The sequence below is a fragment of the Barbus barbus genome, assembly GCF_936440315.1.
Source record: "Barbus barbus genome assembly, chromosome: 33".
Lineage (NCBI taxonomy): Eukaryota > Metazoa > Chordata > Actinopteri > Cypriniformes > Cyprinidae > Barbus > Barbus barbus.
The window spans coordinates 14,387,832-14,408,621 of record NC_136761.1 but is presented as its reverse complement, the minus strand read 5'-3'; the positions used below and the strand labels follow the sequence as shown (position 1 = coordinate 14,408,621).

The 20,790-nt window shown below is 38.0% G+C and overlaps 1 protein-coding gene across 1 annotated transcript in view; it reads right to left on the bottom strand.

Moving 5' to 3' along the window:
* The window catches only part of LOC306853408 (relaxin receptor 1-like), a gene marked incomplete at both ends in the record, with an annotated part of 69,116 nt that extends 65,959 nt beyond the window's left edge, over nt 1-3,157 (bottom strand). The window contains one exon of the mRNA XM_079390782.1: nt 3,115-3,157. Within this exon, the coding sequence (XP_079246908.1) occupies nt 3,115-3,157 (43 nt within the window). The remainder of the gene's footprint in view (nt 1-3,114) is intronic.
* Between the last annotated feature and the right edge of the window lie 17,633 nt (nt 3,158-20,790).

Here is a 20,790-nt window from a genome sequence, read left to right as displayed (position 1 = left end):
AACTGTTCTATTCATGATTAGAGCTGGTATAAAAGTGTAAAGCAAAAGGAGGGAACATTTCCTTAATCAGATCCAAAGTAAAATATACTTCATCTAATAAAATCATTTTTGAAATGGAAAAAACCCCTTTTGAAGTGGCCTGATATCATAAGACATTTTCTCAATAAAATAAAACTGCCATGATGGACTCTATGGGCAAACCAAAAAAAAAATGTTATAAAATAAAATCTCATTGCAGCTGCATTAAGTAGTGCTTGGATCAAGGCTGCGTTTCCCGATAACGGTGTCTCTTAGTGCGCTATGAAGACTCTAAAGGTACACCTTAACTAGGGGTATACCTTTCCTAGGTGTGCTCATCGAACTATACCTTAGGATGTTGCTTAAGGTAAACCTTCTTACGTGCGACGTTAGCAGGTGCTGTTCATGGCGGTGGTGCTGAATAGGTTGATATCGATGGCTCGATAATTGATTGTTCACTATATACAGGAGCGCCTAGCATTATAGAGTGGGTAAAGTATTGAGAAAGCGATGTTCATTATAAATGTGTGTGTGTGTATATATGTATATATATATATATATATATATATATATATATATATATATATATATATATATATATATATATGTGTATATGTGCTATGTATAATTTTGCAAGTCTGCGAACCCGCAACCTTAGTAGGCTATTCTGCCTTAACCAGCTACATTAACTGGCTGTTTGGCTTCACTTGCTTTTGAAAGCGTCATTTATGTATATTATCATGTTCATGTGTAATATGAAGGCCTGGTCGAGCGCTGATGGGGTGGCGATGGGGACAAGTGTCCCGTCCACGAGGCCAATTACTCGTGGGATACCCTGGCTAAAGGGACTTTGTGCCTGGCTAAAGGCATACATATATAAACGGTGGCATGACGGAGCAGGATGTTTGTGACTGAATGAACACACCGCCACACCGAGGTCTTACTCAGTCCATATCCATCCCCAACCACCTCCAGAAAACTCCCAACAGCATAAAACCGGAGAGCCGCCAGCAGCTGAATTTCGGGGCTTAGGGGGTAGCTCCGTCGAGTTTGTCTTGACAAAGTTGGACCAACAAGATGTAAAAGCTGCTGAATTTGCTCCCGTGGCAGCCAAAATTTTTGTAGCATTTTATCTTCTGACATGGAAGCCAGGGGACTAAAGTTTCACTTTTATGAAATAGTGCACATACACTTACTGGCTCCGCGGACGCAGCCGTCTTTGATTTAGGACAACTATTCGCTGTCTCGCTGCCATATAGTTTGACCAAACTTCCCATCGCATTCTTTCCGTTTAAATAGACTCCTAATTATAATGGTCTGCCAGCCGATGTGCCTTTGTATATTATAATGGAAAAACTAACAACCATCAGTATAATGACATTTTTATTTTTTTGCATAAAAACACTTCAATTAACTGAACACTGGGTTTATTACAACTTTAGATTTGTAATATTGATGTGGTTCTGCACTTTGTCTTGCCACAGAATTACAATCGTATCGACTGAAATGTGAAGAAGCTTTTTGCACAGTGGTGGCCACTAGCGGAGTGAACTGTGAACAGTGCTAAGGTATAGCTAAGAGTGGTCCACACCAACCTTACAGAGAATTACAAAGAATAACTTACAAAAGGTATACTTAACTAAGAACGTTTCGGGAAACATGTATTAACGATAAGGTACAGCTTAAGGTACAACTTAAGAACAACGTAGCGTTAAGAAGGTTTTGGGAAACGCAGCCCAAGACTTTTATCTCGAATAAATGACAAATCTTAAATCATAAGTACTAATTGGAGAACACAGACAACACTAAAACAATCAATATAATACATAAACTATGTTACTGGAGCACTATAAGTCTATGGAATACATTCCATTATGCAGTTCATTATTTGTGAGATAATAATACCAAAGCACTCCCCAACAGATTTAAAAATGCACATACACATTTGTTTTTGCCTATCAGAGTGGAGACTTTATTGAATTCTATTGTTTTTATAGGCCCACTAAATCCAAGATATTTCCTATCCCCTGACCTCTACCCTCTTACCTAACATTGCATTTTTTATTTTAATTAGAACATTGTTTTGCATGTTTATGCAGCTGTTTTCCTTGGTGACTGTTGCCTGGTCCCCTCAATGTAGACAAAACTTCACACACTTACTCTCTCACACTAAACCAATGCGACCTGAACTGTGAACACAAGGTGTACAAGAAAATAAATATGGGATGTGTTTTAAGTTATGCACCTTAGACAGTATTTTGCAGCATCCAATTTCTGCAGAATTTTGGCACAGGCTAAAAATGTGATGTGGCCCTAATATTCCCATTACAGCGATTTTTGATATAGTGTAGCTATATTATAGATCATTCTCGTTAAACAGCCAAATTGATATACTTAAATGAACACTGGAAAGTAGAGTCCGCATTAATCCAATTAAATCATTATTACTAGATCAAAGTAGCTAAACGTATATGCCATCTATTTTTTTTTCTTTATTTTTCGTGTAGGCTTATATAAATGTACCAACAGCGTTTAAACCATGTTTCACTGACCACAAAAAAGTTAGATTACACGCTGCGCTATAAACTCGCGAACAGAAATCGCATTTGCGTGAAGCAACCGCGGCACGATCGTCGTCCATGATAGGGTTCTCTAACAAATTATAAGTGCTCTCAACCTCTTAATTGTATAGTTATACCATCAAATCGTTGGTGTTTGTTCAAGGTAAAATATATAAACTGTGGCCAAGACGAACCGATTGCGCGGAAGAAGAAAAAAATACCGACAGAAAAGTAGATACGCTTTTAAAGTCACTGAGTAAATTGCACATATCAATAAAAGGTTTATAGTAAAATAGAATTAATCAATATCCGCAAATAATCGGCAATGTATCACAAACAAAGAAAAATGCATTTTCACATGCGACAAAAACTTGAAGATTTTAAAAACATTTTTGAAATTAAAAGCACTTCAAACGTGTGAACTGTTAATAGTGAAAGTTGATCGGAGTTAGTTAGGCTATAACCTACATAACGAAATCGGACTGCTTTCTCTGACTGAGTGAAGGAGGAAAACAGGTGAAGCACAACAACTCACCCGACACACTGCACATCAGGATGCCGGCGATGTGAACTTGCATGGTAACGGCGACTGAGGATGTGATGTCCAACAACGGTTGAAAACCCTGTGCGCGCTCTCTATCTTCCCCTGACTGATTAAAAAAAAGACTTGTATATTCCCTCGTTTTTAGCCTCCTCTAACAAAGAAAAAGTTGTGTACGAATTGTAGGACTCGGACAGATCTGTCTGATCCGCTGCGCTCCTGTGCGCGTACGGACTGATGGGGCGCCGAGAGCGCACGTACATGCATAACGTACAGAAACCTGGGGGAGGGACTTTGCAATGAACTACATAGATTTTCTTCAAATCGACGAACAAGTGTAGGGGTGAGGTTTAATATATCCCTGTTTGCAACCAAAATGTTCTTTTCAAGTTGACACCCTGGTAAGCCTATTTAACACTATACTTCAAAAGTTTGTCTCATCTTAGTGAATAGAGTAGGCTACCACCCAGACTTGTTGTCAACAGATTTTTATTTTATTGACTGCCCCTACCTTAGCTGCTCTCAAAATGCTGTCAAGACGACCTTTCAACAGGACAAGCATGACTCACCACACTCTCTCTGCCCTGTTATTGCTGCCCAGTTAGACATCTACATGACATTTCTCACATGACTGGCATAATGGCGTAAAACCCTGGCTGAAGAACATTGTGGCAGCTTGTCTTTGTGCAACAGCCAGAACTTGACCTTCAGACAGTCAAGTCCAGTTCTGGGTCATAGGCTCAGTGAGGAAATTGTCCCAGTATCAGACCAGACAGTGATGATCAAAGAGGATTATGTTAAAGAGACAGATGGAGGCACTGTCTGCAAAAATTAATAAATAAATAAAAAAGTAAAATAATAATAATAATAATAATAATAAGATGCCTAATATGACAAACATTAATTTTGATTTAAATTAATTTAAACATTAATTTAAATTAAGTTACCAAAAACAATGAAAACCTACTCACCCTTATGCCATCCAAGATATAGAGTTTATTTCGTTATCAGAACATATTTCAAAAAATTCTTGCATCATTTGTTTCCCAGTGAATCCTCTGCAGTGAATGGGTGCCGTCAGAATGAGAATTAAAACAGCAGATAAAAACATCAAAATAATCCACCAGTAATCCACACTCCTGATTCATAGCAATACTATGAATTGTAGACATTGTAGAATCAATGTCATGCAGATTTTCGCTTCACAAGCTGTTAATGGATGGAATAAAGTCATGCATTTTCTCATCTTTTTGGATTTACATTCTGACGGCACCCATTCACTGGAGAGGATCCATTGGTGAGGAAATGATGCAATGATAAATTTCTCCAAATATGTATATAATAAAGAATCAAACTCATCTACATCTTGGATGGCCTGAGGGTGAGTACATTTTCAGCATATGTTAAATTTTGAGTGAACTATTCCTTTAAAGTTTAAATATCCAAATTAACTTTATTCATGTTTTGGTGATAATTGAGACCAATAGTTTCTTTTTATAACCGCAACAACAACAATAATAATAATAATAATTCTATTGTTACCAGGAACCTGGAAGATTTTCTTAAGATTCATACATAAGGGTCATGAGTCCCTCCTAATCGATTCACATCTCTTGCTCCATTTCCTCAAAGTTTTGCCACACACACACACACACTGGGGAGAAACATGCTGTAATAAAAGAACCACTTGCTCTTTTAGTTCTGAATCATAGCAAATTTTCAGCTAATAGCTTGAATAAGTTTACAGTGAGCTCTCTTTAACCTCCCTCTCCCTCATGACCCAGATACTCAGAGTGATTCCTATGACACAGCCTTCTCATTATTGCAGCTTATATCTCTGTGTACTACACAGACATGCATCTAAAATATCATTGGGCTTAACAGGCAAACAACTCTGTTCTTTGGGGAGTAAGTGACAAGAGAAACTCGTAAGTGGCACCTGACAATCTAGGGTGGACATTCTGGCAATTTGACACTATTCTCTCAATTGCTATTTGCCTGGTACACAATTCAATCTCTCTCGGTTTGACACCGACCCTATTTAAACTCTAACAAATGCAAACCAGAGAGCTGATTTTGCAGAGCAGCTAATCTCAGAGAGGGATGCGTATTTCCAAAGGAACTTCATCACTGCTGTGGTTTCTGGTCATGCTGAAGAAATTTAAATGTTCTAGACAATTGCTTTTAGACATCAATGAAAACAATTATGAGGAAGCAAATCATTGAAATAAATGTTTTTTTTCAAATGGCTTAAATAACCTCGGTGACTGACGTCATTGATTACGTGCACCTGCAAGTTAAAAATAGACATGAGACGTACACATCTTCAGATTAAACCTTTGTCTGAAGAGACGTCCAGGCATGCCTAGAGTGCGACATTGAGGCACAGCATCTCGTTCCCGCTTTTTCAGGGAACAGGGTTACAGTCAAGTAACCCGAGACGTTCCCTATCAAAAGCTACTCTCGATGCTGCGTTTCTTTAACGCTAATGGGAACAAGAATACCAACGCTGCCGCACTGGAAGTGTCTGGACCCGTCAAGGTTGTGTAGTGTTTGCGCACAAACATTGAAGAGGTCTCAGACATGACTCTGGGATGTTGACTCAAGGACATGCGAGCCCGGAGTAGCATGAACATCCAAACTATTGAGTCTGACAAATGTGTGCAGAGAGGACCAGTCTGCCACACCACACACTTGATGCAAGGAGAGTCCTCCTGCCAGAGCCTTAGCATAGGATGCAACCCAGCTGGTTGAATAGGCCCTAACTCCTAGAGGCGAAGCTTAACTGAGCGCCTCGTAGGCTAGGGCAATAGCATCCCTCACCCAATGCCATAGCATATGAAAGACTGCTCTGATTTAAGCCACTGGCTAATGCGGTGGATGTAAATCTGAAGAGCATGTACTGGACACAGTAAATTAAGTCCTTCTTGCTCTGGTGTGCTGAACGGCGGAGGTCAGAAGACTTCAAGAATGGCCGGAAAATAATGGTGTGAGGATGCAAGATAGTTTGACCAGCCCAGGGGCAAAGTCTAAGCAGGATGACGAGATTGACAGAGCCTGCAAATCCCCAAATCTCCTCAGAGAAGTAATAGGTATGAGAAAAACCATCCTTAGAGTCCAGTGGTTCATAATGGGGTCCCAACCAGACCCCTTGGGCACTAAGGCCAAGCCCGAAGGGACTGTCGCTCAACCGCTGAGCTCCATGAATGAAGCGGGCAAATAGAGGGTGCTTTCCCACAGAAATACCATCAATCACAACATGGCAAGCCAAAATGGCGGCCACATAGACTCTAAAAGTATCAGGACATGTGCCTGAGGACAATTTCTCTTGCAGGAACTCCAGCACTGAAACAACCTGGCAGTGAACTGGGTCTGCATGGCATACACCAACTTTCGAAAAAGCACCATCTGGGGGCATAACTTCTTCTAGTGGAAGGAGTCCTAGCAATCAGAATAGTCTGTAGTACACAGTGTTGGGGAGTAGTTAACTACAAGTAGCGACGCTACTAACTTAACTACATTTTTCAGTAGCTTGGCAGTAGCTCAGTTGCTTTTTAAACAGTGTAGCTTTTCCAGTAGCTAACTACTTTTTGCAGCAAGTAGCGGTGTAGCGCGAGCAAAAGCTACATTGCGTTTTGTCGAGCCTGCGCGAATCAGCGCGATGCAAGGATATTCTTCTTGTTAGATTACAAACTAATTTTTTGCCATTACCGCCACCTGTTGTTTAATCACGCATCTTGCGGCTAACGGTTCACTGACGTACAGAAGTGGGTTGACACACCCATATTATCCATGATGGAGCAAGACGTGGCGGCAGATTTGGAGGATGGAGAAACAACTAACGTTAATTACCCATGGCCTTATTTGTCCAAGTTCATGTCTCTCAAAGAAACGACAAGTAAAGGTAAAGGTTACACTTTTTGTAACAGTCTGAGATATTTGAGTGTTGTGTGTAATAAAACAATACTCTTTGAAATCATAATTGTATTGCATTGTTTTAAACACTAAATATTTTACTTAAACCATTCCTCAGACACTTATTCGGTTATTTATAATATACGTTGTTCAAAAAAATCAAAAGTAGTTTCAATGTAGCTAGCTACTTTTTGATAGTAACTTGTAGTGTAGCTAACTACTTTTCCAAAAGGGTAGCTTGACTGTAGTTTAACTACTTTAACTTACTACTAGATTGACAAGCTACTTAGCTTGTAGCTTGTCAAACTACAGTTTCAGAGTAGCTTCCCCAACACTGGTAGTACATATGCTGGAAACCCAGCATCTCTTGTGGTCCCCCTCAGGGGCCAGAGATGAAGGTTCCAGAAATCAGGCCGGGGATGAAATACTGTCCCCTGTGCCTGAGATAAAAGAACTCTCCTGACCTGAATCACCCACAGCGAACCGTCAAGGAGGAATATTAGATCTGAGAGCCACACTCTGGTCATTCAACGGGGCGCTATCAGTAAGAGGTGAGACCCTCGTTGACATACCTTGGCCAGGACTCCTGGGAGCATAGCGATCGGGAAGAATGTGAGAGAGAGGGGTGGTTCGCACACCCCTTGTCTCTCAGCCAGCTCAACATGCTCGCCCCACAATCGCAACGAGGACGCAGAGGCTCGCCCCTTCCTGAAACAAAGTGAGCCTCGAGCGGAGCACTTCGATAAAAGTAATTACAGTGCTTGCACTCAGCGTCCTCGAGGGCAGGAACAGAATATGCCCCAGAATGTAAATCGCTTGATGGACTAGAACTTGTCCCACATACAAAGCAGAAACGGCACGGATGCAGTCTGTCCTGTCAACCTACACTCACCTAAAGGATTATTAGGAACACCATACTAATACTGTGTTTGACCCCCTTTTGCCTTCAGAACTGCCTTAATTCTACGTGGCATTGATTCAACAAGGTGCTGAAAGCATTCTTTAGAAATGTTGGCCCATATTGATAGGATAGCATCTTGCAGTTGATGGAGATTTGTGGGATGCACATCCAGGGCACGAAGCTCCCGTTCCACCACATCCCAAAGATGCTCTATTGGGTTGAGATCTGGTGACTGTGAGGGCCATTTTAGTACAGTGAACTCATTGTCATGTTCAAGAAACCAATTTGAAATGATTCGAGCTTTGTGACATGGTGCTTTATCCTGCTGGAAGTAGCCATCAGAGGATGGGTACATGGTGGTCATAAAGGGATGGACATGGTCAGAAACAATGCTCAGGTAGGCCGTGGCATTTAAACGATGTCCAATTGGCACTAAGGGGCCTAAAGTGTGCCAAGAAAACATCCCCCACACCATTACACCACCACCAGCAGCCTGCACAGTGGTAACAAGGCATGATGGATCCATGTTCTCATTCTGTTTACGCCAAATTCTGACTCTACCATCTGAATGTCTCAACAGAAATCGAGACTCATCAGACCAGGCAACATTTTTCCAGTCTTCAACCATCCAATTTTGGTGAGCTCGTGCAAATTGTAGCCTCTTTTTCCTATTTGTAGTGGAAATGAGTGGTACCCGGTGGGGTCTTCTGCTGTTGTAGGCCATCCGCCTCAAGGTTGTGCGTGTTGTGGCTTCACAAATGCTTTGCTGCATACCTCGGTTGTAACGAGTGGTTATTTCAGTCAAAGTTGCTCTTCTATCAGCTTGAATCAGTCGGCCCATTCTCCTCTGACCTCTAGCATCAACAAGGCATTTTCGCCCACAGGACTGCCGCATACTGGATGTTTTTCCCTTTTCACACCATTCTTTGTAAACCCTAGAAATGGTTGTGCGTGAAAATCCCAGTAACTGAGCAGATTGTGAAATACTCAGACCGGCCCGTCTGGCACCAACAACCATGCCACGCTCAAAATTGCTTAAATCACCTTTCTTTCCCATTCTGACATTCAGTTTGGAGTTCAGGAGATTGTCTTGACCAGGACCACACCCCTAAATGCATTGAAGCAACTGCCATGTGATTGGTTGATTAGATAATTGCATTAATGAGAAATTGAACAGGTGTTCCTAATAATCCTTTAGGTGAGTGTATGTAAGTGACTACCACAGCCTTGTCCCCCCGCACTAGGGCATGGTAACCCCTGCTGGAGGATGTATTTCAGGGCCTAAAATACGGCCATCATTCCGAGGCAATTGATGTGCCAATTGAGAAGATGACCTCTCCAGATCCCTTGGACTGGACGGTCATCCAAGACCGCACCCCAGCCCATGAGGGAAATGTCTTTCATTAGCATCTTGCGATGACAACACGTGCCTAGAGTGGGACCCAAAGTCAAAAACCGGGGTCTGAACCACATAGAAAGGGTACGAGGCCCTAGCGTGTAACCCTTATATGCCTCTGGGGATTGGCCCTTAGATTAAATCCCCTGTAATGGTACGTCCAAAGGTTTCACGTGGATGCAGTCATCATGAGACCTAGAACTTTCTGAAAGTAATGTACAGTAACTTTATGGCCTAGCCTGAAATCCTTCAGGGTTTTCAGAATGGATTTGATTCGTGTAGGAGATAGCTGTATGGGGTGGTGTTGGCGCAGTGGATAAGACACATGCCTTTGGTGTGAGAGACCCGGGTTCGAATCCACTGTGAGACACCAATGTGTCCCTGAGCAAGACACTTAAGCCCTAGTTGCTCCAGAGGCGTGCGACCTCTGACATATATAGCAATTGTAAGTTGCTTTGGATAAAAGCGTCAGCTAAATGAATAAATGTAAATGTAAGCTGTACCCACATTATGATAGAATCCTGTTAACCCCTAAATACATTGTCCCCTTGGCAAGAGAGAAAAACGCTTTCCTTGGTGTTGAGCCTCAATCCCAGATAGTTAAGATGAGCGAGGACGACATCCCGATGTCGAAGCACATGCTCTTAAGACTGGGCCAAATCAGTCTTAAGTCGCCGATGCAAAAGCTGCATCGATGCATATGTGCGGGGTGATAAGACTAGGCCAAATGGAAGAACCCGATACCGGTAAGCTTTACCCCCAACAGCAAACCTCAGAAACTTCCGGCATTGTGGGAAAATTTCTTAATGAAAGTATGCATGCGTCCTTGAGATCATTTGTTGATTAGACAATCACCAGATTGGATCTCAGAAAACAATCATAGACTGTCAGCATTTTGAACTTGTGCGTTCTTTGAACGTGGTTCAGCCCGCCCGCAAAGATCTAGACTGGACGCAACCCCCTATCATTTCTGGGAACCAGAAATATTGGCTATAGCAGCTCGACTCTCTGTCTAGGAGGGGATATGTTCTACGACCTCCTTGTCCAGCAGAGCTTGCATTCCCTGTGTCAACTAATACGCTTATTCCAGTTTCACAGAAGTGGAGACCACGCCGTAGAAACGTGAAGGATGATGCGCAAATCGTATCCTGTAGCCCTTTTGTGGAGTCCTTACAACCCAAGGAGAGATTATTTGGCAGTAGCTTCGACGCTGCCAAATTCTCTGAAAGGGAAACTGTATTTCTGTGACACTTTGTTTTGCTGGGGGGAATGTTAAATGTTTGGCGTCCTGAAACACGGCAAGAAACAACCAAACATGTAATATCTCACTGGAGATTGCTGACACCCGAAACACTAGTGGTGGCGGAAGTTGTACAGCGATCCCCTAAGGGTGCTAGGAAGGAGCCCTTACTCTCCCGAGGGGACACACCCATCGTCCTTGGGCACAGCCTCGGGACTTCCTACTGGTCGTAAAGACCGTTTTTAGGTCCAGCTTCCTCTTGGCTGTTGAGTGCTACAAGCTGTTCCCCAGTCTTTATGAGGGGGCGCATAGCTCGCACACTCTTTTGGGCTTCTCACCTCAGAGGAGCTGGGCCTTGTCATGGACTGGGTGGCTAACAGCCCAGACACTAGAGCACGGTGGGGGAGAAACTTATTTAAAGCTTCCTCAAGCTTCTTGCCTCCCTGAGCTCAGATCTTTATGAACATCAGTCTGATATGCCTGCAGAACCGCTGTGGTGTACAGGGCAACACCAGCCTTACCTGCTGCATGAAATGCTCTCCCTACAAGTGTAGATGTTGCTCTACATAGCTTGGTAGGGAGTGTTAACTTTGAGTGATGATGCACCCCCAGGGGAGAGATAGCTCACTAGCGTCTCTTCCACCTGGGATAACATCATGTAGCCCTGTGCCTTTGAATCTACAATATTCAAAAAATTCAAGGACAAATAGGGCTTACTCCATGAACAAGTTCTCTCATCATGGAGGTCACCAAAGAAGGGGAGAGACCATCACTGTTTTTTTGTTTTTGTTTTGTTTTTTAAAGAAAGCTAGCCGAACTCAAAGCATGCAGAAGTGAATTGCAGTGCGCACAAACAGTGCGGTCTCTGAAGACAAAGAAACCTGAAGATGTGTAGGTCTCACGTCTATTTATAACCTGCAGGTGCACGTAATCAGTGACGTCACTCACCGAGGTTATTTAAGCCCATTCTTGGCGTGTTTGACACACGTGCTTCACAACTGGTCGAACAAAGAACGTTCTCATTAGCGTTATCGAAACGCACCATCGAGAGTAGGTTTTGATAGGGAACATTATGTACCCCCATCCAAAGCTGAACTGAATGTTTCTGCTCAAATGAACAATAATAATAAAAAAAATATATATAAACCATGTTGGAAAACCACTTGAACACAAAATGTACTGTTTTACTCAATATATAATATAATCCATCCATATAAACCATCGGTTTTGAGGGGTTTTTTTTATGGAAGGCCGTTTCCGCCACTGAATACAAAATAAAAACGCAATTGCGAGTTTTATCTTACAATTCTGACTTTTGGTTCTCGCAGTCGCGAGTTTACAGTACATCTTGCAATTCTGACTATTTTTTCAGAATTGTGAGATATTAACTCGCAATTGCAAATTATAAAGTCAAATTTGCGAGATTTAAACTTTATATTTTAAACTTTACTTGCGAGTTTAGATCTTTACATATACTTTATCTTTACATGCAATTAAGAGGTAAAACTTATATAAAGTGTAAGTTTGCATCAAGCAATTCTGAGACAAATTCTCACAGTTGCTAGATGTAAACTTGCAACTGGCAAGAAAAAAAAATTGTGATAAAAAGTCTGACATAAAACTGTCAACGTTGATATTACTAAGAGATGTTTCTTGAGCACATTAAAATGATTTCTGAAAAAATCATATGGAAGACAGGAGTAATGATGCTGAAAATTCAGCTTTGCCATCACAGAAATCAGATTTCAAAATAGTTTACAGTAGAAACAGTTATGTGAAATTCTTCAAAATATTACCATTTTACTGCATTTTTGATCAAACAAATGAAGCCTTGATGCGCATTAAGAGACTTCTTTCAATATCATTAATAACCTTACTGGCACCAAACTTTTGAACAGTAGTGTACACAAATACGCACAATATGTCATCTCATAAGTCAGACAATGCAATTTTCCGTAGTTGTCAGAAGGATCGATGAGGAGGCGAACCACTCAGATCTCTACAATTACAGAGCTTTTGTAAGTGGAGTGCCATTACTCTCAGACCCTAAATCAAATAATTTTTAACATTAGCTTTTAATATTTGAGTGTATATACCTACGATATGCCTATTTTATGTAAACTAGTTTAAAAGTGATTCTAAAATTTACATTTTATCCTTTTAAGATAAGCAAGCCAATCTGTCTTATTTTTGGTATTCAAAAACACCTCAGAAGTACAGCTGTTGAAACATTACTGTCCTGCAAGGACTTGCCGTCCTGTCTCAGTGTCACACTGTGAAAATAGCCTTTTGAGAAAGATGTATTATACAATCATCCCACTACAGTGCACCCTGCAGGGACATCTTCAATCAAAATGAACTTTTTTCCTTTGTTTTTAAATTAATAATAGCTCTGCATTGCTGGGGTAAGTCAAGAAAACAAGTAGGACAGAAAAAAATGTATAATCCTAAACTTTAAGGTACAATCACATGAAAGGTTTACCCAAAAGAAACCCTTTTTGGACATATCAGTATGAAGACCAGTGATTGTCTGTTTCATTCTTCTGGGATCAAACCTCGTGTGCCCATCAAACAACTAAAGTAAAAATTTTGTAATTTTAGTACCAATACAGACAGGTGTTGAGGATTCTTTGAGCGATTCAGGGAGAAATCTTACCCATTATCCAGATCAACACAGCTCAGGCTTGTACTTGTTAACCCCTAGTTGGCAGGTTAAAGAGAAATGTGACTGGTGACGTGTGTCAGTGCTGAGGATGAATGAAAGCAGACTCGTGTCTCCTCTATAGCTTTATGCTTCACACTCACTCTCAACCCACATGGAAAGAACCTATATGAGGATATATGCGCATATATGAAACCTATATGCAGTATATATGCACATATATGATAACATATATGCTGTATATATGCCACATATAGGCAAAATTGAGGTGCATATATGTGCATATAAAGGCCATATAGGTCTCCTGTATTGCTTCTTTATATCCACATATAAGCCCTATATGTACATGTAAATGTAAATTTCGACATTTTGGGCTTTTATTTATGTTGTCTAGCAGCTATGGATTTTAATAATTTTACTAATATATAGGTAAACATATAGGTGCATATATGCACACATATATATATACATGCATATATGTACCTATATAGGTACATGTATGCACATGTATGTATGCATATGTGTACATATATGTGCATATATTATAGGAAAATGGCCAATTTTATATATGTCACATATATTAAAAACCTATATCAAAACCTATATTAAAACATATATGTTTATATAGGTTATTTCCGTGTGGGAATAGACTGGACAGAAACCACAACTGTACAGGAATATCTGAGAGAAAGAGAATAAAAAATGAAGGAGAAAAGAACTGATTGTATGGCTATTCACATACACTCACACAGAGAAATTCAATAATGATAATGCATCCATCTCTCTGTTTCAGCTGCTTGCCTTTTCCGTTCCTCTCAGCAATATGATACAAATTAGAATTAGTTCAAAGCCAATATATTACTCACCATATATCAATGGTAATTTGTATAATTAACATAATGAATCTACGTCATGTCCTTTCCAAAACAGAAAAACAACAAGATCTGCACTGCATTGATAATATTAACCTTATTTAAATTTGCCTTGATCTCATCAAACTAAGAAATTGATAACTAGGAATATTAGTACTCACCAAACTCTAAACATGAGCAAACATTTGCAATCTTTTCCTAGGGACACACAAAACAAAGCACATTTGAAATAATAAAAAAAGAAGTTTAGATATATTTTTCCATGTTTTGTATGTGTTTCTTTGAGAAGGAAAGAGAGATCATATGACTGTGTGAAGGGTTTGATCAAAATATTTTATTTTGTTTTTATTATTATTATTTAAATCATATCAGTGTAATAACAAAATTGCAGCCTTTTTCATATTTGACTGAGTTATAGCACTGAAGCTTTTAACTGAGGCTTTTTTGATACATGTCAGCTAATGGTATAATAATATGGATGACCGTAAAGTTTAGTCACATAAGGCACAAAAAAACAATATTAAGTTTTATGAAAGAAATTAAGACTTTATCCAAACATTAAGGACAAATGGTAGGAAAAACATATACATTAAAATGAAAAAATATGATCACTCTATTTTAAGGTTCTTGCACTTGTCTATTTATGTAAGACTAATTTGAAGTAGCAATCTTTTACATTTTGTCATAGGCACACACGTTGCCATAATATTTTGTCTCACAAATTTTATGGCTGAAAATTATTTTGAATTGGAAATAATTTCACCTGAATCTGTGGACATATGTCATTACATTAAAGGGAAACAAAACATAATAATAATGGCTAATAAATATGAAATAATAATTAATAAAAAACGCAGGGAGGGGGGGGGGGGGGGGGGGGGGGGTTGCCAGAAAAAAAACTCTCTGCAAAACATACACACACACACACACACACACACAACATTAAAATAGAGCAATAAACATTAAATAAGTATAATAAATTCTGCATATAACTGATGATAAATAGGAGAATAAATTTTTTTGAGTTTTTATTTTTTTTTATTTATTTATTTATTTATTTTTTTTTTTTTCACCTCTTAACAGCACAATTAAGCTTTTGATTTCCGGACAGTCTCCCCTGGCTTCCTCACCAGGCGATTAAATCATTATGAAGTGACTCTCTAGCAGCTCCCTGAATAAACTACTTTGCGCTAAAACTGCTCAGTGTTATGAATTAAGGCATTAAAGCAGCATTGAAAAGCACTAAAGAAATAATTTGACCTGACAACAGTTGATGTCTTGACAAAGATGGGTAGCACCAATACTAGACTTACATTTCACCTTTGTCAATATAAACACATAAAATGCTCTGTTTTAAGAGTTACCAGATCATACACAATAATTAATATGCGCAAAACAATCAGTATCTTGCTAATGTGGCTCCAGAATGTAAATAACTCTGGGTAATTCCAAAGGCCTATTTAAGAGTCATGACATGTTTCAGTTTAAAACTGGTTGCAATCCTTGAGGACATTTTTATTTTTATACAGAGCACATGGGAGTATTGACGGAGCTGGCCTTTTTGATAAGAAGGTGCAACAAAACGGAGAAAACCTGGGTTAGTTAACTCCAGAAACTACGATCTAAAAAAAAAAGTTTTTTTTTTTTTTTTAAAGGTTCTTTACATGTGGTAACACTATTTAGAACCATATCATCCTTTGAAACTATTTTAAGCTGAAATGGTGCTTTGTGTTAAAGTTAAAGGCACTTTATTCCCACTCTTCTATACATGCCATGGTTCATGTGGATTTTAACTTTTAAATTAAAACTTGTATCAAGTCTTTTTTTTCTTAAGTTTTTTCGTACTTGGGTTTATATTATATTATAGAATAAATAATATATACACCATAAAAAAAACAATAAAAACGGTAAGAAAGGCAGCTGTGGTTGCCAGAATTTTACCATAAAAAAATATGGTAGCAACATTTTAGGTTTTAGCGCTTTAACTTTATATCAGTTCATGAAATTACGGTATTTAAATGTAAATTACCAACCTACTGAAGTACTGAAATCTGTTTTATACTTTTGTAATACCCTGATAAAAAGCAGGTGGTGATGAGAAAGTCACATGATGAACTAAAGCCCATCACAAGCAGCTTTTAAATATTAACATATATAGACTGTGCGCTGTCATTCACACAAACACTAAACACCATCATGGTAACACACATGAAACTGAATTAATATGATAAACATTAATTTGACAACATTAGATGTAACATACAACCCTAATGTACAAAACTGATAAGAAAAAAATTAAGAAGAAACAGTTATTTAAAAAAAATCAAAATTGAAATGTAACTGTCACATGTCTGTATGTTTAATTTCTGTTTTGACCTAGTTTTTGCCTTTCTAGTTTAGTTCATCGTCATCACCTGTTGTTTATTAATTATCACATTAGCCCCTGTGTTCTTAAGTCCTGAGTTCTCTCCAGTTCTTGTTTGACGTTACATGTGTTGAGACTACCCTGAGTTATTCCCTTCTATTCATGTGGATTATATTATTTAAAGACTTCATTTTGGATTCCCTTCTCTTTGTGAAGTTTGCTCTACCTGAGACCGTAACAGTAACACAGGGAATTCTGGGAATGTCAGTTTACAGTTATTAACTGTAAATTATAAAATGACACGTAAAATTCTGTAAAATAACATGTCCAATACAGTTTTTCACCATATAGGGGAACTTGCCATTAACCATTTAACAGGTTTTTACTGTAGCATTTTAACAGTCTTTTACCGTTAAATTCACTGTCACTTTTTAAAGGACATTTTGAATTAATAATATAAATATACTAATGTTAATAAAAAATTGCATACCATTTAAAATATAAAGCATATAAAGAAGAAATCAATATAAACATACATATACATATATATATATATATATATATATATATTTGTTTATATATATATATATATAAAAAAAGTTCCCCGATTTTATCACTATATATTCTATTATGCATACACACTATTGGTGTCCGGAAACACTGTGTGCTACGTTGTCTCACAAGCAAGATGAGGAAGGCGAGTATAATCCAAAAACAACGTCTTTAATAATAATCCACACGAGTACAAGGAAGTAAATCAGGAGATGCAGCAAACATGTAACATCAAACAATAACCGAAAATCAACTGAACTGAACTGAACAGAGACTTTAAGTAGGCAGCAGATTAGGCAAAAAACAGGTGAAGGGGTTTAACTAATAATGACTTAACGAGCAGATTAACTAATGAGCTAAATCAAACAGGAACAAAACCATATAAGGCAAAACAGGAACAGGCAGACAAAACAGAAAAAGACAATAATAAAGTCCATAATCCTGACACTGTGAGGCCAGAGACTGTAGTGTCGCTTAGCTTAAATGTGCTCTATAACTAAATAGTGCTTATAAACATCTGTTAGATGGTATTCTGAATTGAAACAAAGAGGCTTGGACCTGGAAACCATATTTGATATGTCACAACAGTAGAAAGATGATAAGTGACATGTTAGTATAGACATGTGACCTTGCAGGTCAACTGAAAATCTTTAAAAACACAGACCACATATCTTTGGAGCTGTTCAGTCAAGCCAGTAATGATCACTGAGACCTGTTGATTACAGGTCAACTGTGCATCAGTGGTCTTCTGGGCAATCTAGTGACTGGTTCGTGGGCCTGTTGAAAGAGAAAAAAAAACACATTTTTGCCACCACAATTAATCATAAATTACGAAAATAAATCATAAATCTTAGTAATTTTTTACTAAGCTATAATAATCGATGATATTTCAAATTATATGCAATCAATAATGATATTCCAAAATATATGGACTGCACAAGCAAGATCAGAGTTTTATCAAAGTCAACGACAGTATTCATTTTAAAAGATGTGCTAAATGAAGTACAACAGATTACTAGGGGGAATCCGCAGAGCAGTGATTGATGGGGATATTTTTAATAAAGGTCTTATTTTTGGAAAATGGAAGGCTGTTTTTTTTTACTCAAATCATTCTGAACAGCAAAGCTAGTTGTTTTTGGACAACACAAGATAAAAACGCTTTTAGTGATTTGCCAACTGGATTAACCATCTTGATTTTGTATCAAAAAATATTTGTCTTATATAGCTCTCACACAAAAAGTCCCCTTAGGGTGAAAACTGATGAAATAGTCCTTTGAATCTCCATTCTGTCTAATAATCTTTGAACAAACTATAAAGAAATCAGTAAACCAAGACATTATGTCCACAAACAATGAAGGTTAAAATTAAACATCTGTTTTCAGAGAGGATTATGTTGGATTTAAAACACCTAGAGGCATGTTTTTCACATTACTGCAGCTGTAGATCGATCGGGAATGTCTTAGGGTCAACAAATTCACATCAGCTGCTAGAGCAAATTTCCTCTGGCCTTCTTTACCTGCACCACTTATCACTAAAATGGGGGTGTAGTACTATTATATGCCACCCAAGGACTTCAAAATGCTTTTTAAATTAAAAACGACACTATTGTGGTTAAATTGACTGACAAGAAAAATGTTTTTCTCAGGAGATTACGTTTACATTTATGCTTTTATCCAAGGAATATTTTTTTAATATTTTTTGGGACATAACACTTGTGGATATGCCATATCTGATAGTGCCATATCAATTTTATTTTATTTATTTTTTTATTTTAATTTTTTGATGGCAGGACCAAAGTAGTTTGAAATGAAAGAGAAACACGATTCTTACAACAATATATTAAAAAAAATCAAAAAATGTATTTTAATAAATAAAAAATAAAAAACACATAGAAAAAAAAAACATTGACATACTTTCTGAAACAAAAGTGCATATATTTTTCCTAATCTCTTAATACCTGGCAGAGGACGCAAATTAAGCAGCAAACTCAAAGCAACGGCAGTGCCACCATCTTTTACTGGATTTTTATTTTCTTTGGGAAAATGACCATTGAAAGATGAACCCCTGCAAAGTCAAAATTACTGTTTGATGAGCCATCACTGGAAAATAAAGGGAAATGACTGTAATTGCAGAGCAGGAGGTAGAAAAGCCTTTATCAAACAAAGCAAGTCTGCTATGACAGAAATTGTTGGCATAATAAAGTGGAGTGGAGAGAAATAAAGAAAAATAGCAAGGGTGGGAAAGCTGCTTTAATAAAACATATCTAAAACTCCCTTGTTATTAAAGCCTGCAAAATCATAGAGGCAAATGAAAAACAACTGGGTTCAACAGCTAGCAGATTAGATGACAATCTGACTGTCCTGAAAGAAATGAGGGGAAGTAAATGAGCTGGAATATATACAAAGCAGTTTGGTGTGTCTATTCTAATAGCACATTATAATCTGGTTTGAGTCAATAAGATATTAAAGGGAGAAAAACACGACTGAAGAAAGAGTTTGATATCAAGTGGAGGAAGCATTTAGCTCAAGTGCCCTAAAGTTAACATGAAACCGCATTCATAACCCATTTTTTTCTGTAATCTGATGCATATTAGAGTGGATATTTCTTGGTTATGTTTCGCAATACACTTGTTAATGATCGTGCACTTTAGAATACTGTCAAATAAGTTTGCCTCCTCTGGGAAATTAGTGCTTTCATCTGTTCGTTTTTTGAATGCTTTATCGATATCAGTTCCCTTTGGGAATTAGAGTTTATTTGGTTTTTAATCCCACATTCTCTCACGTCTCAAATGGAAATTTCCTTTTGGCTCAGATAAACAGCGCAGACTGGCTTAAAAGACCCAGTAAAAATAGCTTGAAGACTACACTTTAGTTTCAATAGAATAAAAGTGTTAAAAAAATAAATAAAAATCAATAGACCCATCCATTGGATTAAAATGTCAATAGACCCATCTATTGCATTAAAGTTGTACCACTCGGCACAAGTAAAAAGATTCAGGAGCTTTTGTCAAATCCATTAGTTAAGGTAATTTATTCATCTGAGCTTCAAAATGAAATCTTCCACCTTGTTAACTTGGAAAATCGTATTACTGCGTGTTTGATATAACTTTCACGTTCTCAGTCATTTCAGTCTTTGGTGTAAAATTGGGAAAATCTGATTACTTGCATAAAACAGCGGTGCCTCCCTGTCAATGCTCTTACCGGTTCATGCAGTGAAAATCGGACAGTTTTGACCTTGTCCTGATGGAATTTTAAACGGGTTCATCTGCTGCACTGACAGGAAGATGAAAATAACATCAATGCAAAACTTATTCACATATACAAGCACAATATATAGAAGAGAAACCATACATACCAAATATTATGCTCTTATTTGATATTATTTGTTTCTTAATTAAAACAATATATTGGTGTTAAAATACAAAAGTTCTATATATCATGCATTACATGTCACATATAATTACCAAACTCTGATTATCTAACAATTTATACATATGAATCACCACTAGAAGTTCTGCCAGCTTCAGTTCGCAAACATGAACAAAAACCTTAAAGTGATGCACCGGAGTTGAGGACTCCTGTTGTCTAAATTTAAAGAAAGAAAGAAAGAAAGAAAGAACGAAAGAAAGAGAAAATGTTTTCATTTTATTATTTTTATCACACATTCTGTTTTAATATAGACATGCTGTTGAATACTTTCAGTCCCAGTGTACCATAAAAAATCTATACCACAAATTTGGTTAAGGTTCAAAGCAGTTATATGTTCAA